The 22,797-nt window shown below is 42.3% G+C and overlaps 1 protein-coding gene across 2 annotated transcripts; it reads right to left on the bottom strand.

Moving 5' to 3' along the window:
- Positions 1 to 133: 133 nt before the first annotated feature.
- LOC148832300 (uncharacterized) lies at positions 134 to 22,322 on the bottom strand. Of its 2 annotated transcripts, none has more exons than XM_088919471.1 (18): positions 21,882 to 22,322; positions 16,214 to 16,298; positions 14,770 to 16,097; positions 14,246 to 14,310; positions 13,973 to 14,121; positions 10,973 to 12,183; positions 9,915 to 9,979; positions 9,463 to 9,611; positions 8,415 to 8,866; positions 7,663 to 7,727; positions 7,211 to 7,359; positions 6,148 to 6,599; positions 5,393 to 5,457; positions 4,941 to 5,089; positions 4,158 to 4,453; positions 3,378 to 3,439; positions 2,611 to 2,753; positions 134 to 1,630 (listed from the first exon to the last, which is right to left on the bottom strand). In XM_088919471.1, exons 2-18 carry the CDS (start codon positions 16,263 to 16,265, stop codon positions 1,527 to 1,529), a joined length of 4,956 nt encoding a protein of 1,651 aa, XP_088775597.1. In that variant the 5' UTR covers positions 16,266 to 16,298; positions 21,882 to 22,322; the 3' UTR covers positions 134 to 1,526. The 2 variants fall into 2 exon arrangements, with proteins under 2 accessions (XP_088775597.1, XP_088775596.1); XM_088919470.1 differs by having other exon boundaries at positions 4,158 to 4,456; positions 21,882 to 22,321.
- Between the last annotated feature and the right edge of the window lie 475 nt (positions 22,323 to 22,797).

Genomic DNA, 22,797 nt, shown 5'->3' on the forward strand with positions numbered 1-22,797 from the left:
CTAGCTTGTCAGTCTCAGTTGACCCTTGACCCTTCTCAGTTCCCTGGCTGCCTAATCTGTACACATGAACAGTTCGAACAGTTAGAATTCCATGAAAACACAAACAAAGGGCTCACATCAGCTCTGGAGAGTATGCTTTGGAAAGTGACATTTTATTAAAGCTTAGTACATATATACACAAGTAATTTCAATAAGAAAAATATTAGTATAACTAGGTTCATTTCTCTTGACATTGACAGTCATCTCCAGTCAGTCCGGCCCTGAGCGTATCAAGAACACCCATTAGAAAGCTCACAAAGGTCGATAAACACTTTTAAACATTGAGCACAGACTTCCATATATATATATAAAAATGTCCATTTCACCAGTAGAATGTCAATAAAATGTAAGCTTTGGTTTAGCGAGGCTTGTTTCCTTCCTGTGCAGTTATTTCTACTGTCTATGCTAACTGACTTAGTGGCCTGGCCTTCAGTGTGCAGTACTACAGCTTCACTTTCATTCAATACGTGAAAAAGCAAACCAAAAGAAAACTGATAAACTGATACCGGGGGAACTTTATTGCACAAAGGAGAGGGGGAGTCTGGAACAAGTTGTCCAGCCATGTTTTTGAAGCCGACACCCTGATTTCATGTAAGTGAAATAGTCTTCTCTTTTTTATAACTTTTCTTATGTTCTTAGTAGTCTGTGAGATACCATGATTTACTTCAAACAGCCTTTATAATGGTACTGTAGTGTCATACAGTATAGAAAATCAGCTGTACAGAGACTCTGCTGGAAATCATGGAGACAAGTCAGTTAGCACAGTGAATTTTCAGGAGGAAAGCTTCTGTTAACATTTCAGTTTCTCGTGATCCAGTCAGAGATGAACTTTCCGATTTTAAAGTATTCAATGTTTAAACTTTAAAAATGTTCCATCATATGACAAAATGTTGCAAACAACCATCAAATGTATAGTCAGTGTTACTTCTTCGCAAAAAATATGTTTTGGAAAAAAAAACAATAAAGTGCAGCTGAAGAAAATAAAATAAACAATAAACACTTACTACCCAATACAAAGTCAAGTTGCCAAACGGACTTCAGATTATCTTGAAAGTTTACTCACGATATTGCCAATTCTTATGTTGCTCCTTTAATATACAATATTAATTTTAAATTATTTCCTTCTCACCTTGAAAATTATATCTTCTTGCATTAGATTCACATACTGTATTCTTGGGACATCACACGACATTGCCCATGTACAGGAGTGGAAACATACTTGACATATTGTCATTATCTTAAGTCTTCAAGTACAGTATCTTACTGCCACTTCTTCACAAGACTGTTCTTAATATTTGTCTTGGTTTTAAGCTGTTGCTGTTGCTGTGTAACGTCTGGAGGTGCAATAATTGATTTTCTGTAACTGTAGTTGAACAACCTCACCAGGTTACATTTCAGAAAACAAATCTAAGAAAGACTGAGAAGAAAATTAAAGTTCTCATCACGAAAAACAAACGTTTCAGGCAGGAAGGGCTCGTTGGCGCCATCTAGTGGAGCCATTCTGTAAAGACAACAAGCACTGCGGCCAAAGCCAGGGCGAGGAGCGAGGACAGGCTGGTCCGCAGGGCGGGGGCCGAGGAAGGCGGGTTGTCTGCGGGGGAAGGAACGAGAAATAATTACTATTTAAACACCGAAACTGGAAGGGCAACACTGTCGTGTCCGAGAGTAAAAAGAGCGTAAAACCTTCTGCAGATTCCTGGACGAACTAGAGTCTGAGTCACAGACCACGTGACAAGGCGGCGGCGGCACCGGAGCTCGACTCCTCGCGCGCACTGTGAAGTTTCCCGCTTTAATTTCTGCACCACCGTCTGAGCTCGTCTGAAAACCTTCCCATTGTATTTTTCTGATTGTTGTCAGGCGAGATGAATAAACCTGAAGGAGTTAGCTTCGGGAATCTCCAATAATTAAGTTAATGGATATAACTGTTTCATTAGTTAAAAGTTAATGTGTTTTACATGTAGGTGTGGGGATGAGAAACACAAACGTCGTTAGTTAGCGGTGTAAGACTGTCAGGTTAATAATACAGACGTTTGTTAAATGTGAGCTAAAATAAAATGGAATGGAATGGAATTATAAACTTGTTCATTATTATATAATACTGTATTATGTTATTGTACATTTGAAAAATGTTAAACTGACAAGGCAACGTGTACAGTATGTAGTATCGTTGGGTCCCCTATACCTATTGCGGTACTGTTTTTTTTGGGCCACCAGTGGAAATCATGTGGAAACCTTTTGTATTGTTCTCTCTTTCTCTGAAATTAAAATTTCAAATAAGAGATCCCAGCCCTACCACCAGACCACAGGCTAATCGATCTGTGCAAGATGTCACAACTGACAGGAGCTCAACGACTCGAGAGGTAGAGACTCGCCAGGAAGTCGCCCAGTGGGTTTATGGGAGATGTAATTTGCATATGCAGTCCAGCGTCTCTGAGTCAACCTGACCAATATCAGCCAGTTATTCTGCACCCGGTTCTCTACAATATATTCATACTTGTGTGCCCCGACAGAAAGCATATACTAACAGCTACGTCCTGCTATTGGGAACAACTAGGACAGGGTTACACTTACTTGAGGATATAATAGAATTTACATCTATTGGCATGATGACCACAGAGTTAGCTATTGCGTCCGTCATGGTGTTGACAATATCAGTTGCAGAAGGAGAAGTATTTTGGAATACCAGGTCCATGTCGGCCACAATTGATCCCCGACTGAAGAAAGAAAAAATAATAGAGAAATTCAAACTCAGCTATGTCCAATTCTTCTGAATCAATAGGAAACACTTACTATCAGACACAGGTGGAAACTACAGGGGAGTGCATTTAAATCCGAGATCAGGAAGCATGTCTTTACACAAATGGTGGCGGAAGTATGGAACAGGTGAACTAACCATGTTATTGAAGCCAATACCTTGGCTTCCTTCACTTAGTGGCTGGATGAGATCTTCCAGCCTGGACAGTACTTTTTTGGGAAGATTTGTGTGAATCTGTTTTATATTAGTAATAACTTTCTATGTACTTAAATGTAACACAATTTTTCCTGTCTTTACAGTGTTAAAGCTGTACTGAGCACTGTGCTGTGTGACTCCGTGTGTTAGAGCTGTACTGAGCACTTCTCTGTGTGATCCAGTTTGTTAGAGCTTAACTGAACACTTGTGTTGGGGTTTATACTGTCCTCTGTATTTTAGAATGCATTGATAGACATCACTGTTGGGCTTTTCTAGTAAATACTGAGACTGTGGCAACAACGTCAGTACCCTGATCTCTAAAGAGTCTCTAAAGCTTTGGGAAAAGCAGAATTGATACCGAGTTCTCCTTAGACACAGCTCGGCTTACCTGAACTTTCTCACTCTGGAACGAAGGAATGTGGTATATTTGTTCTTGTAAACCTTATTCACCTGCAAAAGAATAGAAAAGGCTTAAATCTGCAACGTATACTTTTAGTTGCAGTTGAAATGGCAAAATTAAGAGAGTTTTCCCAGTAGAACAGGTTTTCTAACAACTTTTTATCTCACTCAGTTTGGGGATACAATTCATGAACGGTACAATGTACAGTATTCTGTGTTAAGACTAATAAGGATTGGCTGGTAAATTGTGTTTCTTTTTGTAAAAGAATTCCAAAAGGGTGACTTTAACGGCAGCAACCATCCATTCATTCATGCATCCATTCGCTAACTGCTTTACATAATGCAAGGAGCTGGAGCCTATCACGGGAAGCAAGAGATGCAAGCCAGGATATACCCAGCACTGGACGCCAGTCCATCGCACGAACATGCACACACTCACACAAAACCCAGTTTTCTCTGAAGCCAGTTAACCTACTAGTGTGCCTTGGGAGCAAACTGAAGCACCCGGAGAAAACCCTCAGAACACAGAGAGGACATACAAACAAACAAACTCTCAAAGATATCCAGCGTATATAACACACAAATTCCATTACTTTTCACATTCCAACCCGCACATCCTTCTCCCACCCCATCTCCAGCTGTGCAGTTCCCCCCTTATCTAGCTCCTCATACTGCATGGGAATCCAGTTCTCCTCATCCTATGGCCAGTGGACTGAACCTCAGCCAAGCACGACTAATACTTGGGTGGCATTATTCCTCATGAACTCACCTGATCAGTAACTCCACTCGCAAAGTTCTGGAAAATTGAAGAGCTGGTATCTGCAAGACTTGCAATAAAGGTTTGCATTATGCTGAAGCGAAGAGGAGCAGTTACTTCTACCACCACAGTGGTGCTTGGAGGTGTTGTTGCTGATGTTGTAGAAGAAGTTGTTGCAGTAGATGCAGCTGTGCTTGTGGAACCAGTAGCTGTGCTTGTGGAACCCGTAGCTGTGCTTGCAGGTGATGAAGAGGTGGTTGTAGGAGACACAGTTGTTGCAGGAGCTGTAGTTGTGGATGTCGTATTGTCTACTTTAGTAAGAAAGAACATATTATTTACAAGTTATATAATTAAGTTGTTTCATAGGCAGATAATGTAGAAAACTGTGTTGGATTTTCTTGTGTTCTTAAAGTTGAACTACAGGGAAGTGCACTAAAAACATATAACATGAGGAAATCCTTTACACAAGTGGTGGGGGGGTGAATTATGACCAAACGGCCTTCCCCTGCCTGTAAGCTTTGTTATGTTTTTAATGCTCAACACAGCCGATTCACATCAGGGCAGTGTGGATGAAAACACATGGAATATAGATGATGTATAATCGTCATAAAAGTGGGCAAATGCACACCTTTATTAATTATTTTTTAGATTTCTATTCACTATGATGCTTTTCCACACTTTGATGCTTTGTTCTTTCTTGTTCCAAATAAACATTCATAATGAAGGTTCGACTGCAAAGCTGAATTTCTGTGTCATGTGTTGGGCACGAAGATGATGTCATAAAGCCTTGCTTACCTGGGACTGTAATGGTGTCGGACTGTATCGTCAGGTTGAGAGTTGAATCAGTCAAAGCTGTCTTCAGAGTGTTAACAATCTCAGGCGCATTGGGCACAGAACTCTGGTTCGTGAACTCCAGGTCCATGTCAGTAATGACTGATCCTCGCCTGAGGAAAGGAAGTGAATAGCAATGAAGGAGGTTTCTTGCAAATCTTTGCAGTCTCTTAGTCTCTTCACTCTCACACTTAGTCTCCTCATCCAGAGACCAGCTCCAGGTGTGAGTGCAGATCTGACAGGGTGATTTTGTACTGTGGGCTGAACAGTCTCTCACTCCTATGCTGTGGCAGCGAGTCTAAACTGACAGTGAGGAACAAGCCACAGTGTTTATACGGGAACTGCTCTCCACCAGACTGTAATTTCAGCTTTTAAAACAGAACTTTATCTGTATGAAGACTGAGCTCAGCTCTTACCTGAATCTTCTCACTCTGGAGCGAAGGAATGTGTTAGAAAATCTTCTCTTGTAAACGATATCCACCTGCAAGGAAACAAACAGCCTGAGACCTCAAGCTCACTCTTGCAGAATCACTTTTATCACTTTTCCTGTTCAGCTGTGCTCTCTGTTCCTGCCTAGCAGAAATACTGACACTTGGTGTCCCTTGCTAATATTTTAATTGGAAGAGAGAAAGCATGTACAAAGACAGGTCTTCGCCACAAACTCACACCAGAAAAAGTGAGATTTGTGCACTAGTGTAAGGATATAATTTCACTTTCAGGTCACTGCATGTAAGAACCTTTGAAGACCACATTTCTAAACCTTTGATATGAACTTTTAACAGTTCATCACAGTTTTACACATTTATTCTTTTTCTTCTCCTTAACTCTGGGAAAATTCAGACTGCCTGAGTTGGAAGACGTATACAGTACAGATGTTGTTGAAGTACGAAAGTTACAAAACGTGAACTAGTCGCCCCATTAAGTTCAATAAGATAAGTTAGTGTTCTGCTACTTTCTGGGAGAGTCAGAACATAAAGAAATCTGGATGATTTCAACACTGATGTCAAAACTCTGCAGCTGCAGCCCATTCTAGTACCTGAGTTGTACTTCTGTTCAAGTTTGTGATCCCAGTTTGATACATACCCAAAACATACCCAGTCATTTTAGTGTGTTAACACATTTGCAGTCAATCTGTAATGTAATTATTTATTTAGCCCACCTTCACACTCACCTGGGTAGTAATAGTATTTGCCAAAGTTATAAAAGCATTAGAGTTGGAGTTCTCAAGTTCAGGAGTAAAAGTCTGATTCAAACTGAACTGCAGGGGAGCAGTTGCTGGTGCTGGTGAAGTTGTTGCGCTGGTCGCAGTAGAAATTGTGCTTGCAGGACCAGTAGTTGTGTTTGCAGGTGATGGAGCTGTGCTTGCAGGACCAGTAGTTGTGTTAGCAGGACCAGTAGTTGTGCTTGTAGGAGATGTAGTTGTGCTTGTAGGACCAGTAGTTGTGTTAGCAGGACCAGTAGTTGTGCTTGTAGGAGATGTAGTTGTGCTTGTAGGACCAGTAGTTGTGTTAGCAGGACCAGTAGTTGTGCTTGTAGGAGATGGAGCTGTGCTTGCAGGTGATGAAGGGGTGGTTGTAGGAGACACAGTTGTTGGAGATGCTGTAGTTGTGGATATTGTATTGTCTAGATGAGGAAGAAAGATTATATGTATATTATTAACAAGTGATATAATTAAGCTGTTTCATAAGCTGGTAATGTTGGAAATCTTCTTGGATTTTCTTGGGTTCTTATAGTTCAACTACAGGGAAGTGCACTAAAAATATATACAGTAACATGAGGAAATCCTTTACACACAGTGTGTGTGTGGGGGGAATTATGGAAGACTCTGGCCAGCTATGTTGTTGAGGCCAATACCCTGGCTTCCTTCAAGAAGCATCTGGATGAGATCCTGGGACCAATAAATTACTAACCACCAAACAGGCTGAATGGGCAAACGGCCTTCCCCTGCCTGTAAGCTTTGTTATGTTTTTAATGCTCAACACAGCCTATTCACATCAGGGCAGTGTGGATGAAAACACATGGAATATAGATGATGTACAATCGTCATAAAAGTGGGCAAATGCACACCTTTATTAATTATTTTTTAGATTTCTATTCACTATGATGCTTTTCCACACTTTGATGCTTTGTTCTTTCTTGATCCAAATAAACATTCATAATGAAGGTTCGACTGCAAAGCTGAATTTCTGTGTCATGTGTTGGGCACGAAGATGATGTCATAAAGCCTTACTTACCTGGGACTGTAATGGTGTCGGACTGTATCGTCAGGTTGAGAGTTGAATCAGTCAAAGCTGTCTTCAGAGTGTTAACAATCTCAGGCGCATTGGGCACAGAACTCTGGTTCGTGAACTCCAGGTCCATGTCAGTAATGACTGATCCTCGCCTTAGGAAAGGAAGTGAATAGCAATGAAGGAGGTTTCTTGCAAATCTTTGCAGTCTCTTAGTCTCTTCACTCTCACACTTAGTCTCCTCATCCAGAGACCAGCTCCAGGTGTGAGTGGAGATCTGACAGGGTGATTTTGTACTGTGGGCTGAACAGTCTCTCATTCCTATGCTGTGGCAGCGAGTCTAAACTGACAGTGAGGGACAAGCCACAGTGTTTCTACAGGAACTGCTCTCCACCAGACTGTAATTTCAGCTTTTAAAACAGAACTTTATCTGTATGAAGACTGAGCTCAGCTCTTACCTGAATCTTCTCACTCTGGAGCGAAGGAATGTGTTGGGAAATCTTTTCTTGTAAACGGTATCCACCTGCAAGGAAACAAACAGCCTGAGACCTCAAGCTCACTCTTGCAGAATCACTTTTATCACTTTGTACAGCTGTGCTCTCTGTTCCTGCCTAGCAGAAATACTGACACTTGCTGTCCCTTGCTAATATTTTAATTGGAAGAGAGAAAGCATGTACAAAGACAGGTCTTCGCCTCAAACTCACAACAGAAAAAGTGAGATTTGTGCACTAGTGTAAGGATATAATTTCACTTTCAGGTCACTGCATGTAAAAAACCTTTGAAGACCACGTTTCTAAACCTTTGATATGAACGTTTAACAGTTCATCACAGTTTTACACATTTATTCTTTTTCTTCTCCTTAACTCTGGGAAAATTCAGACTGACTGAGTTGGAAGACATATACAGTACAGATGTTGTTGAAGTACGAAAGTTACAAAACGTGAACTAGTCGCCCCATTAAGTTCAATAAGATAAGTTAGTGTTCTGCTACTTTCTGGGAGAGTCAGAACATAAAGAAATCTGGATGATTTCAACACTGATGTCAAAACTCTGCAGCTGCAGCCCATTCTAGTACCTGAGTTGTACTTCTGTTCAAGTTTGTGATCCCAGTTTGAAACATACCCAAAACATACCCAGTCATTTTAGTGTGTTAACACATTTGCAGTCAATCTGTAATGTAATTATTTATTTAGCCCACCTTCACACTCACCTGGGTAGTAATAGTATTTGCCAAAGTTATAAAAGCATTAGAGTTGGAGTTCTCAAGTTCAGGAGTAAAAGTCTGATTCAAACTGAACTGCAGGGGAGCAGTTGCTGGTGCTGGTGAAGTTGTTGCGCTGGTCGCAGTAGAAATTGTGCTTGCAGGACCAGTAGTTGTGTTTGCAGGTGATGGAGCTGTGCTTGCAGGACCAGTAGTTGTGTTAGCAGGACCAGTAGTTGTGCTTGCAGGAGATGGAGCTGTGCTTGTAGGACCAGTAGTTGTGTTAGCAGGACCAGTAGTTGTGCTTGCAGGAGATGTAGTTGTGCTTGTAGGACCAGTAGTTGTGTTAGCAGGACCAGTAGGTGTGCTTGTAGGAGATGGAGCTGTGCTTACAGGTGATGAAGGGGTAGTCGTAGGAGACACAGTTGTTGGAGATGCTGTAGTTGTGGATATTGTATTGTCTAGTTGAAGAAGAAAATATATATATATTATTAACAAGTGATATAATTAAGCTGTTTCATAAGCAGGTAATGTAGGAAATCTTCTTGGATTTTCTTGGGTTCTTATAGTTCAACTACAGGGAAGTAGTTGAACATGAGGAAATCCTTTACACACAGTGTGTGTGTGTGGGGGGAATTATGGAAGACTCTGGCCAGCCATGTTGTTGAGGCCAATACCCTGGCTTCCTTCAAGAAGCATCTGGATGAGATCCTGGGACCAATAAATTACTAACCACCAAACAGGCTGAATGGGCAAACGGCCTTCCCCTGCCTGTAAGCTTTGTTATGTTTTTAAAGCTCAACACAGCCGATTCACATCAGGGCAGTGTGGATGAAAACACATGGAATATAGATGATGTATAATCGTCATAAAAGTGGGCAAATGCACACCTTTATTAATTATTTTTTAGATTTCTATTCACTATAATGCTTTTCCACACTTTGCTGCTTTGTTCTTTCTTGTTCCAAATAAACATTCATAATGAAGGTTCGACTGCAAAGCTGAATTTCTGTGTCATGTGTTGGGCACGAAGATGATGTCATAAAGCCTTGCTTACCTGGGATTGTAATGGTGTCGGACTGTATCTTCAGGTTGAGAGTTGAATCAGTCAAAGCTGTCTTCAGAGTGTTAACAATCTCAGGCGCATTGGGCACAGAACTCTGGTTCGTGAACTCCAGGTCCATGTCAGTAATGACTGATCCTCGCCTGAGGAAAGGAAGTGAATAGCAATGAAGGAGGTTTCTTGCAAATCTTTGCAGTCTCTTAGTCTCTTCACTCTCGCACTTAGTCTCCTCATCCAGAGACCAGCTCCAGGTGTGAGTGCAGATCTGACAGGGTGATTTTGTACTGTGGGCTGAACAGTCTCTCACTCCTATGCTGTGGCAGCGAGTCTAAACTGACAGTGAGGGACAAGCCACAGTGTTTATACAGGAACTGCTCTCCACCAGACTGTAATTTCAGCTTTTAAAACAGAACTTTATCTGTATGAAGACTGAGCTCAGCTCTTACCTGAATCTTCTCACTCTGGAGCGAAGGAATGTGTTGGGAAATCTTTTCTTGTAAACGGTATCCACCTGCAAGGAAACAAACAGCCTGAGACCTCAAGCTCACTCTTGCAGAATCACTTTTATCACTTTGTACAGCTGTGCTCTCTGTTCCTGCACAGCAGAAATACTGACACTTGCTGTCCCTTGCTGTTTTTTTCATTGGAAGAGAGAAAGCATGTACAAAGACAGGTCTTCATCACAAACTCACACCAGAAACAGTGAGATTTGTGCACTAGTGTACGAATATATTTGCACTTTTAATTCACTGCATGTAAGAACCTTTGATGACCCCATTTTTAAACTTTTCACATGAGCTTGTAACAGTTCATCACAGTTTTACACATTTATTCTTTTTCTTCATCTTAAATCCAGACTGACTGAGTTGGAAGACATATACAGTACAGATGTTGTTGATGTACGAAAGTTACAAAACGTGAACTAGTAGCACCATTAAGTTCAATAAGATAAATCTCTTCAGCAGCCAGTGCAGGTCATGGAAAAAGATCCTATCATGGTCATTAAGGTGAAAAGGAGTCTTGAATACCTGATTGCTCTAGCTGTGTTTTGTAGTCTATCGCAGTTTAAGCCGCAGTGCTCATAACAGATACCCCCTTACAGAACTGGGCTAACTGGGTCAATTCTACTGTAGCATCATGATGAAGGATACAACAGCAGTGTCTGCATTTGGACTTGAATACAGGTGTATCTGTTCCAGAGCAGTAACACCCTCACCAACATTCACTTATAATCAATGCACAAATCTAACAGATGAGGAACAAACATCTGTAGATCATGTTCTGCTACTTTCTGGGAGAGTCAGAACATAAGGACATCTGGATGATTTCAACACTGATGTCAAAACTCTGCAGCTGCAGCCCATTCTAGTTGTGCTTCTGTTCAAGTATGTGATCCCAGTTTGATATACAACCAATATAAGGTGCAGTTATTATAATATTTTAACGCATTTGCAAGTAATCTGTAATGCAATTATTTATTTTGTCCACTTTCACACACACTCACCTGGGTAGTAATAGTATTTGCCAAAGTTATAAAAGCCGTAGAGCTGGAGTTCTCAAGGTCAGTAGTAAAACTCTGATTCAAACTGAACTGCAGGGGAGCAGTTACTGGTGCTGGTGAAGTTGTAGTGCTGGTCGTTGTAGAAATTGTTGTGTTTAATAGAGACGCAGTTGCATTTGCAAGAGATGCAGTTGTGTTGACAGGAGGTGCAACTGGGTTCGCAGGTGCAGTTGTGTTCGCAGGAAGTGCAGTTGGGTTCGCAGGAAGTGCAGTTGTGTTCGCAGGAAGTGCAGTTAGGTTCACAGGAGGTGCAGTTGTGTTCGCAGGAGGTGCAGTTGGGTTCATAGGTGCAGTTGTGTTCGCAGGAGGTGCAGTTGTGTTCGCAGGAGGTGCAGTGAGGTTCATAGGTGCAGTTGTGTTCACAGGAAGTGCAGTTGTGTTCGCAGGAGGTGCAGTTGTGTTCGCAGGAAGTGCAGTTGGGTTCATAGGTGCAGTTGTGTTCGCAGGAGGTGCAGTTGTGTTCGCAGGAGGTGCAGTGAGGTTCACAGGTGCAGTTGTGTTCACAGGAGGTGCAGTTGTGTTCGCAGGAGGTGCAGTTGTGTTCGCAGGAGGTGCAGTTAGGTTCACATGTGCAGTTGTGTTCGCAGGAGGTGCAGTTGTGTTCGCAGGAGGTGCAGTGAGGTTCACAGGTGCAGTTGTGTTCACAGGAGGTGCAGTTGTGTTCGCAGGAGGTGCAGTTGTGTTCGCAGGAGGTGCAGTTAGGTTCACATGTGCAGTTGTGTTCGCAGGAGGTGCAGTTGTGTTCGCAGGAAGTGCAGTTGGGTTCATAGGTGCAGTTGTGTTCGCAGGAGGTGCAGTTGTGTTCGCAGGAGGTGCAGTGAGGTTCACAGGTGCAGTTGTGTTCACAGGAGGTGCAGTTGTGTTCGCAGGAGGTGCAGTTGTGTTCGCAGGAGGTGCAGTTAGGTTCACATGTGCAGTTGTGTTCGCAGGAGGTGCAGTTGTGTTCGCAGGAGGTGTAGTTAGGTTCACAGGTGCAGTTGTGTTCGCAGGAGGTGCAGTTGTGTTCGCAGGAGGTGCAGTTAGGTTCACAAGTGAAGTTGTGTTCAAAGGAGGTGCAGTTGTGTTCGCAGGAGGTGTAGTTAGGTTCACAGGTGCAGTTGTGTTTGCAGGAGGTGCAGTTGTGCTCACAGGAGATGCAGTTGTTAAAGTATCAGCTGTAAGAGTGAAATTTTATTTTTAAAGATAAAGGTCTGAGAAAAACATCATGAAATACTTTCAATGGATTTGAATGGGGAACAAAAATAACTTCTCAGTGACAGAGGCTGTATAGCTGAAATGTAGTGTTTTTTTATATCTTTCAGGGTAGAATCACTGTGACGTAGTGAGAAAAAAAATATAATATTTAATAAGAAAAATTGTAGCATTGAACATCCTAGATTGAAATGAAATGATCTCAGCAGGTTTTCATGGGGAGCAAACACAGAACATTTCTTACTGACAGAAGCTACTGTATACGGCTGAAATGTTGTTTTATCTTCATTTTTTTTAGCGTGAAACTGGAGTGATCTAGTAGAAAATACATTATTATATAATAAGTACTTTATGTGGGTATCTGCGTCAGCATGCGTAGGGTGCTTAAACAAGTAAAGGTTTATTCCATGCTGAAAAAAAAGAAAGGAAACACAATGTTTAATCACAACCGAAGAAGGCTCCACAGATGAAAAGTTGTGTTTCCTTTCTTCTCTTTTCAGCATGGAATAAACCTATTACTTGTTCCTATTATATAATAATATCTGATACAAAAATTCTTAGCAATTAAGGAAAACATCATAGATTGGAAATATGTTTACGGGTTTGGTAAAGAACAGATCACTTCATCAGTACTGCAAGTGCACAAACCATTGGGGTTTTGCAAAAAGTGTAGATACAATACTATCTAATAGAAACAATTTATAGGTTTTAGCTATGCTGAAAAGAGAAGAAAAGAAACACAATGTTTCGGCTGTGGAGCCCTCTTCGGGTGTCAAGTGTCGATACTGTATAATGCTGAGGAAGTATCTGATAATTCATGAAAAGAGCACTTGAGCAGTCCAACGGTCTACTGGAAGAATGTTCTCTGGACAGACTAGTAAAAACTTGACATTTTTTTATTCTTTGAAAAGCGTTTAGTTTAGTAGAGAAAACCAAACAGTGCCTTCCAACAGAAGAACCTCATCCTGACTGACAAGCATGGTGGAGGGAGAAACATGGTTTGGGGCTGCTTTGCTGTCTCGTCATTGATGGAACCGTGAATTCAGAGGTGGATCAGCAAATTTAGGAGCACAGAGCCTTTGCTTGTAACCATTTTTGTGTGGACTGTTAATCATGTGTTGTTAGCCTGTGCTTATCTTGGTGGGGTACTGCGGAAGCGATCTGCCTCTGGACTTATGGCACCTTGGCACTCTACGCCAGGGGTGGGAATCTGTCGACACTGAGCGGCTCTGTGTCAATGCGATGTCTACAAGACTAGAGCGAGGCTTTTAAGTGTTGAAGACATAGTCCTAGAGATCTTCTGTGTGTGCCCGTGAAGTTGGCATCAGCTGTTGTATTTCATACCCTTGGATATAAAAACACCAGTGCTTTTGACTGGGATTTGCATGTGAATTTTCCCTGTCACTAAGTACGGAGCCTGACTGAAATAAGGTCTTTGGCGCCCTCATGCTGTTGAAGGTGGGACTATGAGCCACTTTCACTGCCACACATGCCCTGTTTCAGCTGTACAGGTTAAAGGTTAATATTTTCTGGGGAGCTCATAAGAGCATAAAAATGTTATGCTTTTTCTGTTGGGACAGCTCATGTATTGCATAGAACATGACATTCTAATTTAGTGAGTAAATGTAAGTTTCTTTTCAGTTTCACATTCAAAAGCTGAATATCTATTGAGCCCAAAATCCCACTCAGTCACTCTAGTTTGTGCAGGTGCTTCCCAGCACTGAAGACAACTGCTAGTTCTGTCTTTATTACCTGAAGCCACAATTGTAGAGGTGTTGACAGGTAGAGAAAAGCCAGAAGTGTTTGCTGCAGCCTTCAGAGTGTTGGTGACTTCACTGGTGTTGGGAACAACTGTCAGATTGTTAAAGATCAAGGTAGAATCGACGATCACTGACCCGCTCCTGAAATTGATGCAGGGAAGAAAAGGGCATTTTGTGAGAAATACAGAGCTTACCAGCTTAGAGACCTCTGAGCTCTGGACATTAGTTTGACATTCAGAATCATGTTCCAGCAACACCTCCTTACCTGAATTCTTTGATTTCTGTACGATTGAAGGCATCTCCAAACTTATTCCTGTACACAGTGTCCAGCTGCAAAACACAAGGACAGAAAGACATCTTGAGGCTTCCAGGCTGTATTGAAAAGCTGAAGTAACACAGCTCTTCCAGGGCCTGGACAGTCACCACACCTGGATCCCACTGGGCACCTTGCGATCTCCGCTACCAGTCTCCAAAGGTGTCCTAGGCCCCCTGTCCTGGAGCCATTCATCTGATCTCTCATCTGCCTGGCATCACGTTTAACTCTCTCACAGTGAGCAAGCCTGCCTTCTGAAACTCCTTTTCTTTACAGTTTCTTGTCTCCTGCTTTCTGAAAATATACTAGTTTCCCTTTTTTACCATTCTGATGCTGTACTATGACACTGTCATTTCAAGATTCACAGTTTGTCTCTGTGCTCCTCTGTTCTTTTACCATGATTTCACTGTGCTTTGCTCGATTAATCTTTCACAACAACAAGCTTCAAATCCCCATTAGCTTAATTAGTTAATTACCTGTGTGGTTATGCTCTTTGCCAAGCTTTGAAAAGCTTGAGATGTCTTATTGTTTAGGTCCTCATTAAAATCTTGATTCAGACTGAACTGAAGAACAACTATTGGTTTGGGTGAAGCAGGTGTAGAAGGTATTGTAACTGGTGCTGCTGGTGTCACTCCAGAAGGCACTGAGCTTGAGATGGGAGGAGGAGGACTTGAGTTTGCAGGAGGTGAACGTGTGTTTGCTGGTGTACCAGGTGTGTTTCCTTGTGGTGAAAGTGTGTTTTCTGATGGACCAGGTGTGTTTATGTGTGGTGAAGTTGCATTGTCTGGTGTACCGGGTGTGTTTACATGTGGTGATGTTGTGTTTTCTGATGGACCAGGTGTGTTTACATGTGGTGAAGGTGTGTTTTCTGGTGTACCGGTTGTGTTTATGTGTGGCGAAGTTGCATTGTCTGGTGTACCAGGTGTGCTTACATGTGGCGGAGGTGTGTTTTCTGATGGACCAGGTGTGTTTACATGTGGCGTAGGTGTGTTTTGTGGTGTACCAGGTGTGTTTACTTGTGGTGAAGTTGCATTGTCTGGTGTACTGGTTGTGTTTACATGTGGCGGAGGTGTGTTTTCTGGTGTACCAGTTGTGTTTACATGTGGTGAAGTTGTGTTTTCTGGTGTACCAGGTGTGTTTCCGTATGGAGGAGTTGTGTTTTCTGGTGTACTGGTTGTGTTTACGTGTGGTGAAGTGTTTTCTGGTGTACCAGTTGTGTTTACATGTGGTGAAGTTGTGTTTTCTGGTGTACCAGGTGTGTTTCTGTATGGAGGAGTTGTGTTTTCTGGTGTACTGGTTGTGTTTACGTGTGGTGAAGTGTTTTCTGGTGTACCAGTTGTGTTTACATGTGGTGAAGTTGTGTTTTCTGGTGTACCAGGTGTGTTTCCGTATGGAGGAGTTGTGTTTTCTGGTGTACTGGTTGTGTTTACATGTGGTGAGGTTGTGTTTTCTGGTGTACCAGGTGTGTTTCCGTATGGAGGAGTTGTGTTTTCTGGTGTACTGGTTGTGTTTACGTGTGGTGAAGTGTTTTCTGGTGTACCCGTTGTGTTTACTTGGGGTGAAGTTGCATTTTCTGAAGCAGCAGTTGAGTTTCCAGCTAGGAAAGTTGTGCTTTCTGCAGCTGCAACTGAATATGCAGTTTGGGGAGTTGAGCTTTGTGGAGCTGGAGTCGAGTTCACTGCTGGGGCATGTGTGCTTTCTGCAGCTTCAGTTGAGTTTCCACTTGTGAATGTTCCTGTTAGGTCTCCAGCCAAAGTTGAGTTTACACTTAGTGATTCAGTTGTGCTTGACGTTTCATCTGAATCTAATAGAAAATAAAGCAAATATTGGTGAACAGGGAAGGTTTTCAAACAGACAATCATAATAATGAAATTTAAGCTTAGAGTTTGTCATGATTTGAATGCTTAGTAAGGAACTCACCAACACCACCTGTAAGAAACAGGAAGAGAAGGATGGTTCCCCCTTTCATCATTAGAGATTAACAGTCAAGTAGGTTGAGTCCAGTCTGAGGAAGAGAGCACAGGAAAAGAGTATGTGAGATCTGTAGTCCACAGTAAACCTCAGCGCACACATTTATCTGTAGTCTTCCCAAAAGAATCCTTAAAAAGCGGCCTTCGTGATGCAAGCAACAAGACACATTTAAATCCGATGTCTGTATAAATTGAAAAGCACTCTTAAAGCGGACAACTGCGTGTTGCGGTGGTCTTGTCACATCGTTTGACAGCATCACTGGTGTTGTTAAACTGTTGAGCAATGAAGCGTTTCTTTAAAGGATGTAAAAAGGTAAACAGTTCTAATTGTACTGGGTGGACTGATTGACCGTTTGAACAAAAAGTTACGAAATGTAGAAATCAGATGTGAAGAAGACATGAAACTATATCGAACAACAACATTGTTTCTCTCTAACTGCAAGATTGATGTTGAATTTCCTGGGTTTTTTGAAGAAACACCTGGATGAGACCCTACAGTCCGGACTGGAGATACTACGTTACCCAAAGAGTGGTGGGAGTGTGGAACAAGCTAACTTGCATTGTGTTTAACCTGTCTGACTTTCTTTCATGAAATAGCTGAGTAGGATTCTCTTAACTATCAAGCGATCAGATGGACAGGATGATTATATAACCTTATGATAATCTTATAACCAAATGTCAAGGGTAAGATAATGTCAAGGGTAAAATAAGAATTATTTACTCTTATATAGCTCTTTTCTGGACACTCCACTCGAAACGCTTTTGCAAGTGATGGGAACTCCCCTCCACCTCCACCAATGAGCAGCCAGACTGCGCCAGTCCGCTCACCACACACCAGCTCTCAGTGGGGAGGAAAATTTGACTTCGGTTTTATGTCTCATCCGAAGGACAGCGCCCTTTTACAGTATAGCATCCCCATAACTATTCAGGTGCTTTAGCACCCACATAGACAGCAGGGTGAGCGCCCCCGTTAGCCCCACTAACACCTCTTCCAGTAGCAACCTTGGCTTTCCCAGGAGGTCTCCTATCCAGGTACTGACCAGGCTCACACCTGCTGAGCTTCAGTGGGCTGCCAGCTGTGAGTTACAGGGTGATACAGCTGCAGGCAATTTCCAACCAATTCGTCCAGTAAAGAGTCACGGTCGAGCAAGCACCTCCTCTTGTAAGTAACTGTTAATATTTAATCCTCAAGGCATCGTATTTCTGGTGGTGGCAGTATTCTAAGGACAGTGCTCAGCTCGACTGGACACGTGTGAGCCCTATCCTAGACTAGCTCGGCTCAGAATGAATCGTTCGAGGTGAGAATTAAAAGTTTAACGCCGACAGTGCTTTGCTTACTGACAGGTTTAACATCAATTTTCTCATAATGTCGATGTTCCTCGGAGAAGAGAAAACCCCGAAGCGTTTTGGTTTCCTTTATTAAGTTTTCTTAAGGGTGTTCAAACATGACACACGTAACCGGTTCTGATCCAGTTCTCGGCGGTTATCTGGGAAGTGCAGTACGTACCTCGCAGTTAAAAGCATGGGAACAGATGCTTAAGAAATATTAATTAAGAGGCTGAGACGTCAGATGATCATCTGCCTAAATACTTCACATAACATTCTGAGCAAAGGAATATATATCCGGATTATCCGTTTATTTAGTGCTGAAGCGCATTGCTGCCACCGGGGACAGAAATCAGAATGTTCTCGTAATTACAACGTGGCAGATGATCTCGTATTGAATCTCGCAATGACAGCACCTAGAAGCTACCGAGAGCTCAGCAGGAACCGGGGGTTCAGTGTTTGTGACAAAGTGCAGCCCCGCACGGGCGAAATTTCCTCTGGCGGTTATTCATCATGAAATACTACAGTTTGTACCTCATGTGAACACAATTTTAACCACGAGAACACACACGTATCCCTGAAACAAGAACGAGTGTGCCCTGGAATCGATTCTACTGCTTAAAACAGAAAGTCAGCTAATGGTAACGTACGTATTGTATGACCATGTATTGGCTATCGTAGGACTATTGCGTGATAACATAAATTACGCGAGAATGTACTATTTGCTAATTACGAGATCATGTAATAGTAAACATTAGGATTGCCAAAACAAAGGGCTTAAATTCATATGCAATAATTCATTATACTTATATAGCGCTTTTCTACACACTCCACTCAAAGCGCTTTACAGGTAATGGGGACTCCCCTCCACCACCACCAACCTTATAATATAATTCCTAAAGGATTTCGCAGGAACACCTATAGTGCGCCAGTACACTCGCCACACACCAGCTCTCAGTGGGGAGGAGAACAGAGTGATGAAGCCAGTTCAGAGATGGAGATAATTAGGAGGCCATGATTGGTAAAGGCCAGGGGGAAATTTAGCCAGGACACCGGGGTAGCACCCCTACTCTTTTCGAGAGTTTTTTTTTAATAAGGACCTCGGTTTTAAAATTTTACAGTATAGCGTCCCCCTCACTATACTGGGGCATTTGGATCCACACAGATCGCGGGATGAGCGCCCCCTGCTGGCCCCACTAACACCTCTTCCATTAGCAACCTTAGTTTTTCCCAGGAGATCACCCTTCCAGTTATTGGCCAAGCTCACACCTGCTGAGCTTTAGGAAGTGACTAGATATGAGGTGCAGGGTGACATGGCTGCTGGTAATTACTAACTGGCAATTACGAGATACTTTTTTCGTAATTTCGACATGTATCGAGTATTTCTTTTATGGCAGCAATGCGCTTTTGTAAATTTAGCAATACAGCCCTGTTGGAATTTCTAATTCAATGTGTGCTACCTGTATTACAAATCAAGCTGCTCAGCGGTAGGCATGACTGATTTAATCAGTAAACTTTCACATAACCAGTTACCCTTAGCTCTGATCACGTATCTATAAAAAGTATGTACGAACAGAGGCTTAATCCAGTTCCGCTTTATATAATTTGCCATTGCATCGTCAAACTAAACAATTGACTTTCAAATAAATGTTTCGAACGAACACTGCTATATTTCCAAATGTTGTTTCCAAATGAAAACATACTTTAAAAGATCCTTTGTAGCCTACGCATGCTGACGCAGCTCCCCACCCGAACTACTTCAACCTACTTCTGCTGCGACCCACTATGCCTTCCTCTAAATCTTTTTCCAGATCTCTTCGTCGTTCCTTCTCCTCCTCCCCGGGCTGCTTGCCCCCTTCTCTCCCTAAACCAGCATCCCGTCTCTTCCCAGCGATCTGTTCCACGACCAGGCTTTCTCACCACCTCCCATTCCTTCATGTCGTCGTTATAATATCATTTCTAAAGGAGTTCGCCGGAAATGTAACACTTTTGTCTTTGACTCTGACACCACGCAGAGAAACACTCAGAGACTTCTACAGCAACTTTCTACCATTTTGTCCCACAAACAACAGATTACTCTTTCTGACAGCAACATCAAAGAGGCTAAGGCATTATTACGGCTAACAGGTCCACATCCTCTTCCCTTTATAACTAGCCTCACCAGATCCCTCAACTCCCAACTCTACCAGTTCCTCACTTCAGAGAAGGGTAAGAAACTCAATCATCTTCTACAGAAAAAAAAACATCAACAGCCCTCCCACCTCCACCAATCCTAACCTCGTCGTTACTATACCCTCAGACCTTTCCCTGTCACAGGACGAGCGATCTCTTCTCGGCAAAGGCCTCAAGTTGTGCCTCAGTCCCCAAGAAGCTGGACATCCCCCAAACGCAAGTCGACCTCTACCGCTTTTACCGCCGGATTCGTCTCAGAGCACATTTTGCTGATGTCCCTATCTCCCAGGCAGCTGACAACAACCCGGTTACAGATGCGAGTTCTCCATCTTTCGGGGTTCGTGGTCTCGTGGTCGAAATCTCTACATATCCCTGCGATCTTCATCACTTTCTCTTAACCTGCTGCCATCGTTTCCTTGTGCTCACTGTAGTTACAGAGTTCTGTCAAGGAAGCGACACACTTCGTCACCCAGCAGGTTTCCAGACCGCGTGGCGTCTCTTTTTTAGGGGGTTTCGAGACTGAGGGGGGATAGGTTTGTGTCGATGTACTGTATGCGCCTGACTTCTGTCGAGGAGATAATTAAAATGTAAAGATAATACCTCCTTAAATAGTTTTTAATTAAATTGCTCTTGAATTGATTGGAATTGTATTTTGTATAACGTAGACACCGCTGCGCATTTCTCTTCATATTCAAGAATTCTGTCGGTGGTAAATTTAACAGCTGGGGGTTTGCATTTTTGTATTTTACCCGTGTATTTTTAAAAACAATACTTTAAAGGAATCACGTCCCGACTCAGAACTGCGGCGTTACCGATCCAAACTGTCCGAGCCCATAGGAGCGTCGATTGCGGAAACGGACGTGCAAATATTTTTAAAAACGAATAATCCTATCTGAAGACAAGGCAGCGAAACGTAAAACAATTAAATAACCGGAAAAAATCAAACCAACCGATATTCCCTTGTTGCGTTAACGCCTGTGTTTTTCTCACCTGGAGTTAATTGAATGTTAATTGCAAAGACAAAGTCTTCCGCCTGTTTTGGCAGAGATTGTTAAGTATTTTGATTGTGAATAATCAGGTTTTGACAGAGGGTAAAAGAGGATACATATTTTTATTGATTATTTTTTATTTCGGCACGGTGGATCTATTTACCGAAGCTGAGGCGCAACTCGATAAAAGTATTGTAAAACTCGGTTCCCATCATTAATTAGGCCAACTTTAACCCTTTTATAAAAATCCCCAGGAACAAACAGCACTTGATATTGAGTCACACCTTTTCCTACAGAAACAACAGTGACAAGAAATATTTTATCATAAAATAAATGGAATTATCGAAGTCATAAATAAAAATCGTACGGGAAAAAGCAGGATTAAAGTCGGTGACCTAGAGCTTTTGGTTAAGTTTAAACCCTAAAACCGTTCCAGTGTAATGTGATAAAAAACAGCATCACTTGAAAATAGTTGTGACTTTAATTCTGTCAATTTTCGTCTTCATTGCCCTGAGATAAAAATCACAAACAGCTCCTCTCAAAATTCGTTTTTACGAATTAGTCGATTAATTGTACGAAGGCTTTAAGATTGATTTTTTAAAAGCAATTTGAAGTTATTTTTAGGGTAATAGGGTTTCGTGCTATTCTTGCTCTCCGTGCTCAGTGTTAAAAAGCTCAGTCCAGTGAGATATACCAAAGTTTTTTAAATTAAAAAGTACTGGATCACTTGTGAAAAAAAGGCTACAGAGTCGTAATGTACACAGCAGGATTCGTTTCAGATTAGGGTATAAATTAAGAGTACCACCGTGTAATGTTACTGTCAATCCAGCATCACGCCACACCGACTTTCTTCTGTTCTTTTTAAAAATGCTGAACATTTCCATATTTGTGTTAATAAGTAATTACTTCCATAACTGAATCACTGCATGAAAAAAAAACACTGTTAAAGCCATAAGAGCTCGTATTACCATAAAATATGTATAAATATAAACCACCCCATTTTAAAATAGAAATACCCAAAGGGTTTGAAATCTCACATCTGTATTTTGCTTCAAATGAAATTTAAATGCCCTTAAACTCGTGAAGCCACATTGCAATACGTATAGTACCCAGACGAGTTTTTGCATTTACCTGAATATCGAAATCTTAACTGATGAGAAAAACAGACCGTCTCCTGGGTCTCCGAGTCGCTCCGAGCACGTTAGTATTCCAGCAGCCGAGGAGTTGTTAGACGCCGGGAGGAATAGACTTATTTATTTATGACACCCGTCCCCGCACAGAGCACGTCCCCAGGAGCGAAGGTGGGACGAAGTTTTGCCGAGAAACAGGAAAGATTGCTTTTTTTTTCTCCCCAGATGAATTTCTAAACGGGGAACTTTGCGTTAATGACGCCGGCCAAAAACAATCCATCCTTCCCGGAAAGACGAGACGTCAATCGTCGCCTGAGCTGCTGGGTTTCACCAGATTCCTCTGGTGAGTCCAGCAGCGCTCCATTTTGATCCCGGAACCGAACCAGAATCCTTCAGTCTTTGAAACAGATACACGTTTTATCAGATCTTCATATTCCTGCAGTTTATGGTTTGTTCCCCGTGTACAGTGTACTGTAACGCTTACGGCCGACAGGTACTGTGTAACAGCCGGCTTACCAGAGCAGGTGACGTCACCGCCCTTCCCAGTAATAGCAGGACCACAGTCTCTGGGCTGTGAAGAGATTTCTCTTTAGCTCACCGGGCTGGGTCCCTGCTGAGCGACGCGGGAGTCCCGGGTTCGAGCCCCCGACGGTGCGGGGCCGACCTAATGCGGCAAGGGCGCCCGCCTGAGCCCCCGTTGCGTTACAGTACTGTATATGCGGTATACAGCCAATGCACTGTATTTAGGTGTCGAGACGTTAAACAATTCCAAAAAATGAACTCGTGAAGTCAAAAACATCTTTAAAACGGAACCCTAGTGACCCAACAGGATTTTCTCTTTATACATGACAAAGAGAGCAGCGCCCTGTGCCACGATACTTCTACCACACGATACTGTTGATTTTTTTCCTGATATT

The sequence above is a fragment of the Atractosteus spatula genome, chromosome 6, assembly GCF_055471065.1.
Source record: "Atractosteus spatula isolate fAtrSpa1 chromosome 6, fAtrSpa1.hap1, whole genome shotgun sequence".
NCBI lineage: Eukaryota > Metazoa > Chordata > Actinopteri > Semionotiformes > Lepisosteidae > Atractosteus > Atractosteus spatula.

Coding starts and splice junctions, on each gene's coding strand:
- LOC148832300 (XM_088919470.1), bottom strand. CDS start 16,265: ATGATGAAAGGGGGAACCATCCTTCTCTTCCTGTTTCTTACAGGTGGT. Junction 12,184..13,972: donor CTCTACAATTGTGGCTTCAG/GTAATAAAGACA, acceptor TCACTCTTACAG/CTGATACTTTAACAACTGCA. Junction 9,980..10,972: donor CAAATACTATTACTACCCAG/GTGAGTGTGTGT, acceptor GTTTCCTTGCAG/GTGGATACCGTTTACAAGAA.